At 43.3% G+C, this 14,117-nt stretch overlaps 1 protein-coding gene across 1 annotated transcript; it reads right to left on the bottom strand.

Annotated features, from left to right (window-relative positions):
* Positions 1-1,146: 1,146 nt before the first annotated feature.
* Positions 1,147-13,103, bottom strand: LOC134632977 (major facilitator superfamily domain-containing protein 1-like). The gene is made up of 13 exons (XM_065471581.1): positions 13,082-13,103; positions 4,539-4,639; positions 4,317-4,426; positions 4,169-4,224; positions 3,926-4,069; positions 3,670-3,828; positions 3,473-3,588; positions 3,237-3,337; positions 3,001-3,112; positions 2,591-2,728; positions 2,315-2,454; positions 1,408-1,519; positions 1,147-1,311 (listed from the first exon to the last, which is right to left on the bottom strand). Exons 1-13 carry the CDS (start codon positions 13,101-13,103, stop codon positions 1,147-1,149), a joined length of 1,476 nt encoding a protein of 491 aa, XP_065327653.1.
* Between the last annotated feature and the right edge of the window lie 1,014 nt (positions 13,104-14,117).

Below are 14,117 nucleotides of genomic sequence, written 5' to 3'. Positions count from 1 at the left end.
CAGTAGTCATTATAGTTATTTCAACAGTGATAAAATGTGTTTTAAAATTGAATTATCTACTTATCTCCTGTAGATAAAGTCAAATAAATGAAAATCTGTCATTTAATAACCTGAGTGAAATTAACCTGTGGCCCACTGAATGAGTTAAATATTGCTTAAAAAAACAAGCAGACACCTACCTAACTAGATGGTAGTTACTCATTCACTGCATGTGAAGATGAAAACATGACACCCGAAAAAATCCACGCTTACAAAATGACCTCAGAAGCATTCAGGACCACTGTGACCTGAGAACATTGAAATAGAAGACCTTTTGATTTGGCAGGACTCTTCACATGCTTTTCTTGCAAGAAGTATCTCAGTCAGGGAGGCAACCAAGGACCTGACATTGACTTAACCGAACTACCGTTAATCTATGACATAAGAAATACTGCTGACGACCATTTCAGCAGCAACTTACTCAGTCCCCTTTTGCAGTAGTGATGCTTAGAATCATTCACTGAATTCCAGCTTTATACTGTCTAGTGTAAGGACAGTATAAATGGTATATTTACCCGAACTGAATTTGGTAAGAGAGCTTTTGTTCATTTAGCACCCTTGGCTTGGAACAAACTGCAGAACGAATGGAAAATGACTGAATTCATTTCATTAAATGCTTTTAAATCTAAACTATGAATCCTTGAGGCCAAGTCCATAACATACAGCTGTTTCAATTAGATTGATTGTCATTTTAATTGATTTTTAAATTTTTAGTAGAATTTTATTGAATTGTACTGAATTTTATTTTTTTCATTTATTTTTGCATGTGTGTTGTTGCTGCCTGTGTTTTATTGAGTAATTTCTGTAAATGTGAGACACTTGCTGCTTCCCATCTTGGCCTGGTCTCCCTTGAAAAAGAGGTTTTTAATCTCAATGGGATCTTCCTGGTTAAATAAAGATTAATAAATAAATATAAGACCTCTCAATTCCCTTTCACTGCAGCTGTCTGCAAAAATGGTCAGTAGAATTGTCCTTCAACAACTTTTTACTTGACTACTTTGAGTACTTTTCAGAGCCTGTACTTTTTCACTTTTACTTAGGTTAAAAATTTGCTTCAGTAGTTCAACTTTTAAATGAGTATTTTTTTTAACCTAGGTATCTGTACTTCTACTTTACTAAAGAAAGTGTGTACTTTTTCCTTGTCTGTTCATTCGGCTCTTCCTCTCCTCTGCCTGGGTGAGCGGCTTTCAGTTTGAGTCTCTCTGCGCCTGAGTTCTTGGAGCCTTCTTGTGCCTGCAATGACTTCTTGGTTGTCTTGTTCAGGATCCCGTCCTGTAAGGGTGGGGGGCATCATTAACTTTCTGCTGATAGTGTTTCGAGAAAATAAACTCATGAGGTAACCTAATGAGGTAACCTCAGATGTCTGACCTGTCTGTGATCAACAACATTAAGCAGCACTGAGATCACAATGCAGCTGATGGTGTTGGCCAACATGAAGATCATCATCCTCTGCCAACGCCACAGCGGGATCTTAGTTTCACTGCAACACAAATGGAGAAACCGCAGAGCTAAACAAGACTGGAAGGACAATCAGTGCTTGGGCATTAATTGCATGGGAAATTAGGATTTGAATGCACCATAGGTGTGCATGTGGGCAGCTTCAGCTCATAGACAAACAGCAGCTAAACAACTGACAGTGCGTGTGCTCATGAGACCGTATGTTTAAAGATGTACTTCACTTAGTCATGTTTTTGTTTAGCCATGTTTAGCGTGTTTGATGACATATGAGCAGTTTTTTTTGTGCTTCTGTTTAAATGAGGTTATGCATAAGTTGCAGTTCACTAACATAACAGATTTGATTACTGACTAGCTTCTAGCAGAGAGATTTGTTGTTTCTGTGCTCTGTGTACTGGATGTTAAATAGTGTGAAGTTGCCTTCATTGCATAGCTGTATGCGGTGTGTTAATTCATATTATTCATATTATCTGACTTCAAGTTTACATAACCAGTCTGAAGTAATATGCCAGCTTATTTATTTATATACTGTATTTGAGTACAGCTCAGCTGTATCTTTATGTGTATGATGTAATTTGAAGTGTAACTGGTTTGCATTATTGTACTTTGTCCACACACACACACACACACACACTTCTCAATTTTAAATATGAAGAACAGCAACTTTATTATTGGACTCTGCCTGTTTTGTTCCACACTCATCTGAACATTAACAAGTGTTCTGACCCGACACTCTGAAGCGATTGCTGCCAGCTCAGCTTTCATGGTACCTTCTAAACAAGTGCACTGCAATGAGATTCTAATGTCAGGTACAACCCACCTGGACTTGGTGCCTAGTATCTGTCCAACAATGAGATTGGAGATCCCGACCCCAAACATCTGTACGGAGATCGCCAGGCCAGTGGCAGTTCCCAGAGTCGCCTGAGGTATGACAAGTGGAATAGACGGCCACATGCTGGCCTGGAATGCCGCACAGGCAGCAACAAGTTTAACATACTAGGAAATACATTAATTCATAGTAATAATTTACCATTTTAACACGGACGTCTAAGATTTTATTTATAAAAAATGATTTAAAAAAAAAATCCGCACTCACAGCAGCAAAGGAGTAGGTGACTCCCAGCCATATGGTTGAAACCAGAGGAGGGACAAAAGTGAAAGCCAGGAGTCCAAACACGGGCAGCGTGAGGACAGCGCTCGCCAATGCGAAAACTCCCCGCAGACCCACATAATCCTGAAACACATGGCAGGGAGAGTGTTTCAAGATAAACCAACTCAACTGTAGATTCCTCCTGGACCTGATGAAGGTTTATTCCTATTAAAAGGGAGTTTTTCTTCCCACTGTCACAAAGTGCTTGCTCATTGGGGAGGGGGGGGGAAGGGGGGGGGTGTCTTAGCTTACCATATAAAGCACCCTACAGGGACAGTTGTTTTGATCTGGTGCAGTATAAATAAAATTGAATTGAAGACAGCAATAAGATTTGGGTTTAAATTAAAGATACATACAATGAGAATGCCCGCGATGGCTGAGAGGACCACTAAGCTGTCATAGACTGCTCCCACAATATAAGCTGCCTCCTTCTGGCTGTAGTAGCTGTACTTATCCTGGATGAACTTGCTAGGATATGGAAAAAAAAGAAGAAGACAGATGTGAATACTTAAGTTTAAGTTTCACGGATTACTCTGAAAGCGGTTCTACATGCACAAGCCTGTATGCTCACACTTTATGTCGAGAACTCTACCTTGCATCAGCAATGAAGGGGAAGATGCCGTTGTAGAAGAACATGATGGTGAGAACCAGCAGCCAGTATCTTACTGACAGGAGCTTCACATCCTGAATCCTCTACACATAAAAACACACAACAATAAATGATGCTCCCCACACAGATCACTAGTGTGTCCATAATACTGAAAAATAAGGTTTCAATCATCAATGTTACGTATGCATGTGGTTATTATTAAAGGATATTGATCGTACCACTTTGCGAGACTCTTCTTGGATGGCTCCATCGAGACCCAGCTGTCTCACTCCAATCTTGTCCAAGGTGCTGACAATGACAGCAGAAGTGAAGCCCAGCACACACAACAGTGCGCCTAAGAAACAATAACATGAGAAACCCAGGTCACATGGCACCACACCATAAACCTTGAGATTTCTTCACACTCGTCACCTACCACCCCAGAGTGTCCACTGCATGCCATATTTTTCTTCAAACTTCTGCGTGAGTAAGAAGTTCAACACCGAGCCCAGCCGCGAGAAGGCCAGGGTCAGGCCGAAAGCCAAAGCCAACTCCTTCCCTTTGAACCAGAAGGTTGTGATGCGTTTTTGAGCAACTAATGAAGAAGGAGAAAGGTAACTGAGCGGTTTAGAAATGTTCCTCAAAGGCGACGCTGCAGAGAATATTTGTTCATATCCATGAGGGGGACTCACTAGTCAGAGATCCATTGCCTGATCCAAACAGCAGACGGCCTGTGAGCATTAGCGGCAGCAAGTAGGGAGATCCCTTGAAGTGGGAGCCGAGAGCAAACAGCGATGAGCCCAAAACACAGAGAAAAGAGAAGAGAAACACACCGACTGCAAAGAGGAGCAAAAGAAATGGTTGTACCATCATTTTACTGTCAGTAGATTAAAAACAATTACAGACCAAATAAGAAAAAACATGTGCAGACTTACAGCGATTTCCTAATTTGTCAATGAGGAATCCAGCAGGGATCACCACTATTGCATTCCTGTTGATAACAGAGATAACAGAGAGTAGTTCCTCACTGATAAGCCACTTTTCTGCATTTTCACAGTGAAATCAATGCATTAACATGCTTACATCCAAGCATAGATGGCATAGAGAAGATTGTACTGCTGAGGGGTCATCCCCAGTCCCTCCACACAGTCCACTGTCCCATTGATCACTGTTGCATTGGGACACGTCAGGTTCTGTCAAAAACAACAGTCAAACATTAAAAGCAACATCAGTCTTTTCCTGCTGACTGATAATCAAGTCGTGCAATATTGATGCGATCTGTAAGCAGCGCTGCCTCTTGCTCACCCCTTGGAACTGATCCTGTAACACACTGGGAATGTCGAAGCAAAAGTAGGACCCAAAGGTCAGCAGACAGTTAAAGAAGAGCACCACAAAGCGATAGTATGCTGCAAGACAGTGACGCACAATAAAGAAAGGGCAACATCAGGTGATTTAAAAATGCAACACCCATGATTGAGATTATATAGGACGGAAGAGAGGTAAGTGACGGAAGTGACGGACAAGGTAAGCGACTCATGTTGTAACTGACGTCAGACGCCGGAGATTTTGGCGGAAAATTAAGCAAATGGTAGTTTAGATTTGTACAAATTCCTTTAAGCTTCAGTATTACCAAATACACTTATCAATTGTCTTATAACTAACTATATTTGTCTTAATAATCTCCAACACCCTGGAGAACAACGGGGAGAGTTTAGAGGCTCTCCAAGATTACATTGATCAGTGCTTTCAGGATCTCGTGATGAAGAAGGCCCAGAGTGCATCTTCCCCGGCCAAATCTGAGACGCCATCGTCGAAAAGACTTCGCCCGGCAGATTCCCCCGGCACAACATCGCCAGCCGGCAAAGATATTGCCGACATACTGGAGTCAATCGACAAGCGATTGTCCAGCTTCGACGCAAGGCTGTCCTTGGTGGAGATTCTTCACCGGGAATTTAAATGCTTGCGAGAATCCCTGGAGTTCAGCCAGCAGCAGGTGGAAACGCTCGCTGCTGAAAATGCCACGCTAAGGGAGTCGGTGAAATGTCTCACAGAAAATGTTACCCAGCTCAATAGAGAAAATAAAAAAATAAAAGAAACAGTTATTGATCTACAAGCTCGTAGCATGCGTGATAACCTGGTATTTTCTGGTATTCCAGAAGCCGCTGGAGAGGACGCGGAGGCCACGGTAAAAAGCTTCATCAAAAACCACCTGAAGCTGCCGGAGGACACGGTGAAGAACATCGTCTTCGATAGGGTGCATCGCCTCGGCCCCATTCGGGCTACGGCCGGGAGACCACGTCCTATCGTGGCCAAATTCGGCCACTTCAAACAAAAGGAACATGTGAAAAGCCGCGGCAGGGAATTAAAAGGAACGGACTTCAGCGTGAACGACCAGTTCCCCAAAGAGATCCTGGAACGACGCAGGGTCCTCTTCCCAATCCGACGCGGCTTCATCCAGAAGGGCTCCCGCTCTGTCATCGCTGTGGACCGGCTGTACGTGGACGGACAGCTCCACCGCGACCCCGACATCACTCCGTGGCTGTATTAACTTCACACCAGATAAGAATCCGCTACACCCTTTCCCCATCCACTCACACTAACTTGCATTAACATCTGTTTAACTTACCAGTATCAAATCACATCTTAGGTGTGATATCATAGCAGTATTAACACCATCACTCTCCGTCAATGGTTTGATTAGAATGTTTCCGGTTTTTCTTTTTTTTTTTCTTTTTTTTTCTCTCTTCTTGTTTTTTCTTCTCTCCTTTTCCCCTCTTGTTTTTATGCTGCTCACCCTTGTCCTTGGTTTCTTTCTTTTTTCTTTCTTTCACTGCTTCGATCACCTGCTTCCACACTCATCCACAAACAACATCCTTTATTTCGACACATACGCACAGCACGATCACGCACAGTCATGCGCTCAACGGCAGCACATTTACATCACTCAGACAGCGCACACAGTTGTATAGGATACACACATTTAAGCCAAGCGTACTCATCTTAGTAAATATGCAAACACATAGTCAGACTCAGGGAGCATCTCGCCACACACTTTTTCTCTCTCTCCCTCTCTTTATTTATGAACAAGTGATGTATTCTCTCCACCTGTCTAAGCGACACACACAGCATACACCCCTAGTTATACACAGACATCTATGGGTGCACTGAGATTCGTTACATGGAATGTAAATGGAGCTGGCTCCAGAGAAAAGAGGTTAAAAATATTTAACCAACTCAAAAAACTACAGGCAGATGTTGTCCTTTTACAAGAGACCCACAGACCTCTTAGAGGTTCGAATGAACTTAAAACACCTGAGTTTCCTAATGTGTTCTCAGCTTGTTATAATTCTAGACAAAGGGGAGTAGCAATTTTAATACATAAAAATATTAATTTCACAGTACTCGATACAGTTATAGATCCAGAGGGCAGATTCTTAATCATTAAACTATCTATACTTGATAAAAAGCTATGTATTGTAAGTGTATATGGTCCAAATGTTGATGATCCCTCATTCTTTCACAGTTTTTTCAGTGCACTCTCTGAACACTTAGATGGCACACTTGTTCTTGGAGGCGACCTCAACCTTGGACTAAATGAAGAAATGGATAGGCTCAATACAGCAGGAACTCAGCGTAATTGGCAGTCCACAAATATAATCAAACAGTATATGAGCGACTTTGGTCTTTGCGATGCATGGCGCTCCCTTCACCCCACCAGTAAGGAATATACTTTTTTCTCACATGTTCATCACTCCTACTCTCGTCTGGATTATTTTTTGGTCAGCAGCTCACTGCTGAGGGACATTTCAGACACTGAGATTCACCCTATAGCTGTCAGCGATCATGCTCCTGTATCTTTAACACTAATGCACAAGAATAATACTACGCCAAGTAAAAACTGGAGATTTAATACATCACTGCTTAAAGATGAAGACTTTATTAAATATTTTAAAAAAGAGTGGACTTCATATTTAGACTTTAATGACACTCCCGGAACATCAGCTTCTGTTCTATGGGAAGCAGGGAAAGCCGTGATGAGAGGTAAAATAATTTCTTTCTCATCACATAAAAAGAAAAAAGAAAACAAAAATATTCAGGAATTAGAAAAAACCATCAAATCACTAGAAGAAGCCTACGCGTCCCACCAAGATCAGGAAACATTGAACAAAATACGCAAAACAAAACTAGAATTAAATGAGATAATTGATAAAAAAACAAAATTCTTAGTACAAAGACTACGCTTACAAAATTATGAACATAGTAATAAATCCGGTCAATTTCTAGCAAACCAGCTAAAAATAAATAAAGAAAAAACAACTATATGTGCTGTTCAAGATTCATCTGGGAACACAATATATGAACCGAAACAAATAAACAACATTTTCAGGGATTTCTATAAAACGTTGTATTCACCACAAATAAACCCATCTAAAAAGGAAATTGATCAGTTTTTAGACAACATAACTCTCCCAAAATTATTAGACACTCAAGCAATGGCACTGGATTCGCCACTGACGCCAGGTGAACTCCAGGAAGCCCTGATAAATATGCCCAATAATAAGGCTCCAGGTCCAGACGGCTTTCCTGCAGAATTCTACAAAGAATTCTGGACGATTCTAGCACCAGTTTTTTACAGAACGTTGTTGGAAATCAAAGAAAATGGCAGACTTCCACCAAATATGAATTCTGCAAACATTAATCTCCTGCTAAAACCAGGCAAAGACCCTGTATATCCCTCAAGCTATCGTCCAATATCCCTTATAAATGTAGACCTTAAAATAATTTACAAAGCTCTCTCAAAGAGACTAGAGAAAATAACCCCCCTCTTAATTCATCCTGACCAAACTGGTTTCATAAAAGGTAGGCACTCATCAACAAATACACGTAGATTACTTAATTTGATAGACTACTCATACAGTAAAAACCTTGAAACTACAATATTTTCTCTAGATGCAGAAAAAGCGTTTGACAGAGTTAACTGGAAATTTCTATTTGCAACTTTACACAAATTTGGTTTTGGATCTTCTTTCATCAACTGGTTAAAAATATTATATAATTCCCCAACAGCTTGTGTCAGAACAAATGACCAGACATCCTCCAGCTTCTGTCTCCTGAGGGGCACCAGGCAGGGATGCCCACTCTCCCCTTCACTGTTTGCAATTTTTATCGAACCACTAGCAGCAGCAATTAGACAGAATTCAGTAATTAAGGGCATAAAATGCAAGAACGTGGAACATAAAATCAGCCTTTATGCGGATGATGTGTTACTCTTTCTCCAAAATTCACAAACCAATATCTCTGGGGTGATTGAACTGATAAACTCTTTTGCAAGAATATCAGATTACTCAATTAACTGGTCAAAATCTACAGTCCTTCCGATTAATTGCTCCTTCCATAATTCCTCTTCTACTCCACTGCAATCGGGAAATATAAAATATTTAGGTATTAATGTTTCTCCCAAGCTTGCAGATCTAACTAAATTAAACCATATCCCACTTTTAAAGAAAGTAGAAGGTGATCTGGCTAGGTGGAAATATCTACCCATATCACTCATGGGAAGGGTTGCCGCTATAAAAATGATGGTCTTACCAAAAATAAATTATTTATTCTCAATGATCCCAACTAAACCGCCGCAAGATTGGTTCAGATCTCTAGATTCATATATGTCCAAATTCCTTTGGAAAAATAAGCCCCCACGTATAAGCTTAAAAACACTACAAAAGACCAAGGATAAAGGAGGATTAGAACTACCTAACTTTCAGCACTACTTCTTAGCCAACAGGCTTCAGTTTATCTCAGGATGGCAAAAACATACCCTCTTAGATGAACCTTGGCTAGATGTAGAACAAGCACTTTGCAATAATCTAGAGATTTCAGATCTACCGTTTATCAGCTCAAACATCCAACGACATGAATGCTTCAAAAGCGTCAACATCAGCTCCTCTCTGACAGCGTGGTGGGAGTTTCTGAAGTTGACAGAGTCTCCATTAATCCCATGCAAACGTACACCTATCTGGAACAACCCTGACATATTACAAAACAATAATATGATAAACTTTTCAGATTGGAGTAGTAAAGGAATCAAATATTTAGAACATATACTAGAAGGAACAGAATTTATTTCATTTGACAGACTAGTTACACAATATGGGATCAACAAGAAAAGATTTTTAGAATATCAACAAATTAAATCCATAGTAAAAAAGAAATTTAAACCGGGTCAAGTTGAACTACAAACACCACCAAGTGTGGTTCAATTTCTTACTCTTAAAACCCCCAAATTACTATCCAAAATATACAGAATGCTTTCTAAAACAGATGAATCAATATCACTTCCTATTGCAAAATGGGAAGCGGATTTATCAGTTAACTTAGACCAAAACTTCTGGTCTCAGATTTGCTTAAAAACCTTTCATTTAATTAGAAATCCCAGTCTTCAATTAATTCAATACAAAACACTACATAGAGTGCACTATACAGGTCATCGGATGTTCAAGATGGGCTTTACGTCTACCAACAACTGCTCACACTGCCAAACCAATTCACCGGACAATTATATCCACGCTCTTTGGTTCTGTCCACCAGTTCAGAAGTTTTGGCGTGAGATATGTGAAGACTTATCGAAGTGTCTGAAATGTAACATTCCAACTTCTCCTTTAGTGTGTTTGTTGGGCAGCTTAGATAATGTCACTACGGAAAAGAATATAGCCCATATGGTTTTCACTGCCCTATGCATAGCCAAGAAAACAGTCCTCATGAACTGGAAAAATAAAAATAATCTTAATTCTAACCAATATAGAAATTATCTATTAGATTACATTAGTCTTGATACAGCCTCTGCCACCACATCAGATCAATTGCTCTGGGCTCCTTTGATCAGCTCCATCACCTAGTGGGGGTGGGGGGCCATAGTTTGGTCCCACCTTCACTGTTGTGATTGGTGTGGGGGTAGGGACAGGCTTAGGGCGTCGGGGGGTTCCCCAGGAGCATCTTCCTTGGGGGGCTCAACCCGGGGTAGCGGTCATGGCCAATTAGGGGCTCTGTTGGCTCTTAGGTGACGGTTTCCTCGTGGCTGCGTGCAGCGGGGCTAGGGGAGGGTCTGTGCTGACGGACGTGGGTTACTGACCTGGTAGCCTGGCTGCCCCTGGGTGGGTCCGGGATGGGCGTGAGGTTCTGGGGGCGCTCCGTCTCTGGGCTGGGGCCCTGGCCGGGCCTCAGGGGCTTGGGTCCTGGTTGGTGTGTTGCCGAGGTTGTGGGCGGGTGGGTGTATGGGGGCCCGGCCCTGGCGCGGGGTGCCGCCGGTGCATCGAGCCACCTGGGGGGCTCTTCAACTGGTGGGGGAGGTTGTCACATCTTGCAGGAGCTTTCCTCTCTTCAGGAACTCTCTCTGCAGGAGGGGGAGATACAGGAGTGGTGGAGGAAGATCTCAGCCTGGGCGTCTATTGTCTTGTGTAGTCTGGAAGATGAGTGGATGATGGGGTGGGTGCAGTTTTCTCTGTGGTGGGGTCAGGTGAATTGTCCCGGGCTCTGTGGGGCCGGGGGGCGCTGCTGCACTGGGCCCCGGTCCGGATGGGCCTGGGCCCCCTTTCCCTGGCGGGTTGCACAGCATGGGGGTGCCTACTGGGGTCAGCGGGGGAGCTGGCCCCAGGGAGGGGTCACTTGCCCCTCCCTTCCTTCCCTCCCCATCTCCAGCGGCCTCCCTCTTCCCGCTCCACCACAATCACCCACACATGCAGGGCCTTGGGGTAGGGGTGTGTCACCAGGGTGCAGAGGAGACATCCCCCCCCTCTGTCCCCTTCTGGCTGCCTCTGCCTCAATTTTATCCCACAACTTAGACATTCACATTACTCACACTCTCATTACACATACATATAGGATCTTGGAGGTGGGCACGCTACACGGATTCCAAACTACCATCAGGGTGTACACCTCACCCCTGGCGTCGTTGCCCACCTCTCAATTTTAAATACATGTAGACATTGAGGGCTAGCAGGAGGGGCTATATGCTTACCTGCTGCTCTGGCAGGTGGCTCCATGCCCTCCTGGGTTTTAAATGCACCTTAGAACACACATACATCAACAGTACATATGAGCGGGTGGAGGGAGGTTTGGAGTCTTCCTACACCCCCGTTCTCTGCGGCCTGCTGGAGCAGGGGGGCTAGGAGGAGGAGTTGGCCGTCCGACTGGGGTCTGGTGTATGGGGCCTCCCTGCTGCTGCGGAGTCGGGGCGGTCTGCTTCTCCCCACCGCAGGGAAAAGGCTTACACCACCTGAGTCTGGGTGCAGTTTCCCCCTCCAGGGGCAAGGGTACCTAGACTCGGGGCTTAGAGTACGCTTGGGGAGTGTGATTGTGTGTACAGCGTCTCTCTATGTCTGTCTCCACGTTGGGTGAGTGTTGAGCAATTGTATATGAGAGCATGAGGGTGGGAATAGATGTTTGTATCTGTGTGTGCCTGTTTGTCTGTGTCTATATGTCAGGTTGGGTATCAGACGCCACCTCTCTGAGGACATCTCAGGCCCTCCAAGGTTTGGAGGCCCATCTCCCCCCACCACTTCCCCTGCCGGTGGCGGACGCCCTCAGACATCGGTGCGTTGGTGGTTCTCTGTCTCCGGGGGTGGGCGCCCAGGTACCCACCGGCTCACTCCTTGGCGGCTGCTTATTGGGGCCTGGAGCCTGGGGCTCGCTCGGGCCACTTTGGGGATGGGGTGCCCTCGGCCTCACGGCCCGGGGCTCGGCCACTCAGGCACAGCTGGCTGCCGGCGGAGCTCACGGGCACGTCACTGCAACCCCCCCTGGCTTCTGCTCCGCGGCTGCTGAGTGACCCCTCATCTGGGACTCTCCTCAGCTCTTTCTGGGATAGTGGCGCGGCTGCCCCTCTGTTGGTCTTCCTTGGTCTCTTGTGTTCTGGGGGCCTCTGGATGTCTGGAGTCTTGATCTCCTCCATACCTGCTTCATGCCCTGGAGGTCGGGGCAGTGGCCCCCCACACCCTCTAGCAGATCATTACATGAAGGAACCTTTTAAAAACAAGCGCGTTCATGCTCACAGGTGTACACACGGGTGATCACACACACAAATTACACCCTTTTTGGCTCCTACCTCAAAGCACACTGTGCGCTGTCGATCTCACGTGCTGCACAATAATGTTTAATATTTAGTATTTACTGTCATATTCTCATATATCATTGTGATCTTGTTTATTACTCTCGTTTTCTTCTGCTTGCTTTCTTTTTTCTTTCTCAACAGGTGATCCAGGTGATCGATATATGTATTTTTTGTCTGCTTATTCTGTTGGTTTTTGTTTTTTGCCCTTTTTCCCCGTCCCTCTTCTCAGGTTTTTTTCTTTCCCTCTTTCTTTCTCCACATTCTCTCCTCCAGTCAAGTCTGTCCCGTATTCAGCAAGTGAAAATAAAATAAACAATAAAAAGTTGAATCAAATGGACCATTACGGCAAGGCTGGGATGGTCCATTTGGTAAAGTAAATCCGTTGGGCATCTTTCTTCGCCTTTAGACAATAATTCTGATGGCAAAAGAACCAAACGGGACAGGTTAAAAAAAAAAAAAAAAAAAAAAAAATGCAACACCCTCAGATCAATATAGCAAATAATTGTTGTTATGTCTGAGGACATTTTTGGCTTTCAACAAAGCGCTATTGTGCGACTCGGTACGTTTTGGTTTTTAGCTTGTTTTTAAGGAGAAAAAAGTATGTAATTCTGTAATCCTACTGGAAGTATAAAATGCTGAGATTTTAGGGACGTGTGTGCAGGGTTACAAGCAGAGGTCTGGTTCATATCAGTAATCTGTGCTGACTTGCTGTGTTTTTAATAAATAACTTTGCAGTCACACGTACCTTTTTCCGCCGGCTGCGCCATCGTGTTAGTTGTAGTAACAGCGTCAAAAATCATATCCTTCGTTGTTGTTTACATTAACAGAGTGCGCGCCCGCTTCTTATGTGGCTGACGCTAGGAAACTCATATCTTAAAACCACGTGGACGGAAACTTAAGTGTTTGTTGCTAAGTAACTTACAGCTGTCCTGGAGAAATAAAACACTATATAAATTACAATCAGGGTTCTGTACTGCTCATTGGACTGATTATAGTTTGATGTTGGCCATTTATTTTTGTAAGTACATTTAAACAACTCAATACCCAATCAATACCCAAAATTGCAGTACACCACTTATTTATTCACTAGGTCACCTGATTTCCCTGGGATTTTAATCCAATAAAAAACAGCAGGTGTGGAAAGTTATCACTGCTGTATATATAGCTGTGTACACGTGTGTGTGTGTGTGTGTGTGTGTGTGTGTGTGTGTGTGTGTATATAAAGGCTCCTCTTTAAATAAAGTACGAACCTAAGTATTAGTGATGTGTCGGTCGCGAACGAAACAGCTCTTAGATCCGACTCTTTGAAGTGAACGTGGGAGTCTTGGGTTTTTTTTCTTCTTCTCTCACCCTCTCTCACACACTTCTTTTCCGCATCACTTCGCACGCAAGCCTTGTGCTTTGCGCTGGGAAGAGGGGGGAGGGCCATTATTACAGGCAGTAGCACAGGAACAGAGCAGAAGGGAAAGAGAGAGAGAGAGAGAGCCAGGGACAACAACGTCACATTAGAAAGGTATAGTAATGATCCACAACTATTTTCAGTTTCGGATGATAAAGGATTCTGAAAGTTTATTCATGCAGGCCCATATGACAGAGAATGTGCATCTTCTTTTTGTTTTCATATTTTAATTTATATTTAATTGTGTTGTGGTTTGCAGTGTTTTGTGTTGTTTCACTTTAAATTTGTTTAAAAGGAAAAGCTGAAAAGTTAAATGTTTAAAAGTTGAAATGTAAATAGTCGTTTTTTGTATTATATGATTTATTTATTATATGTGGAGTGA

Source organism: Pelmatolapia mariae, linkage group LG8, assembly GCF_036321145.2.
Source record: "Pelmatolapia mariae isolate MD_Pm_ZW linkage group LG8, Pm_UMD_F_2, whole genome shotgun sequence".
NCBI classification, from domain to species: Eukaryota; Metazoa; Chordata; class Actinopteri; order Cichliformes; family Cichlidae; genus Pelmatolapia; species Pelmatolapia mariae.
The sequence above is the reverse complement of the archived record's forward strand: the minus strand, read 5'-3'. Positions and strand labels throughout refer to the sequence as shown.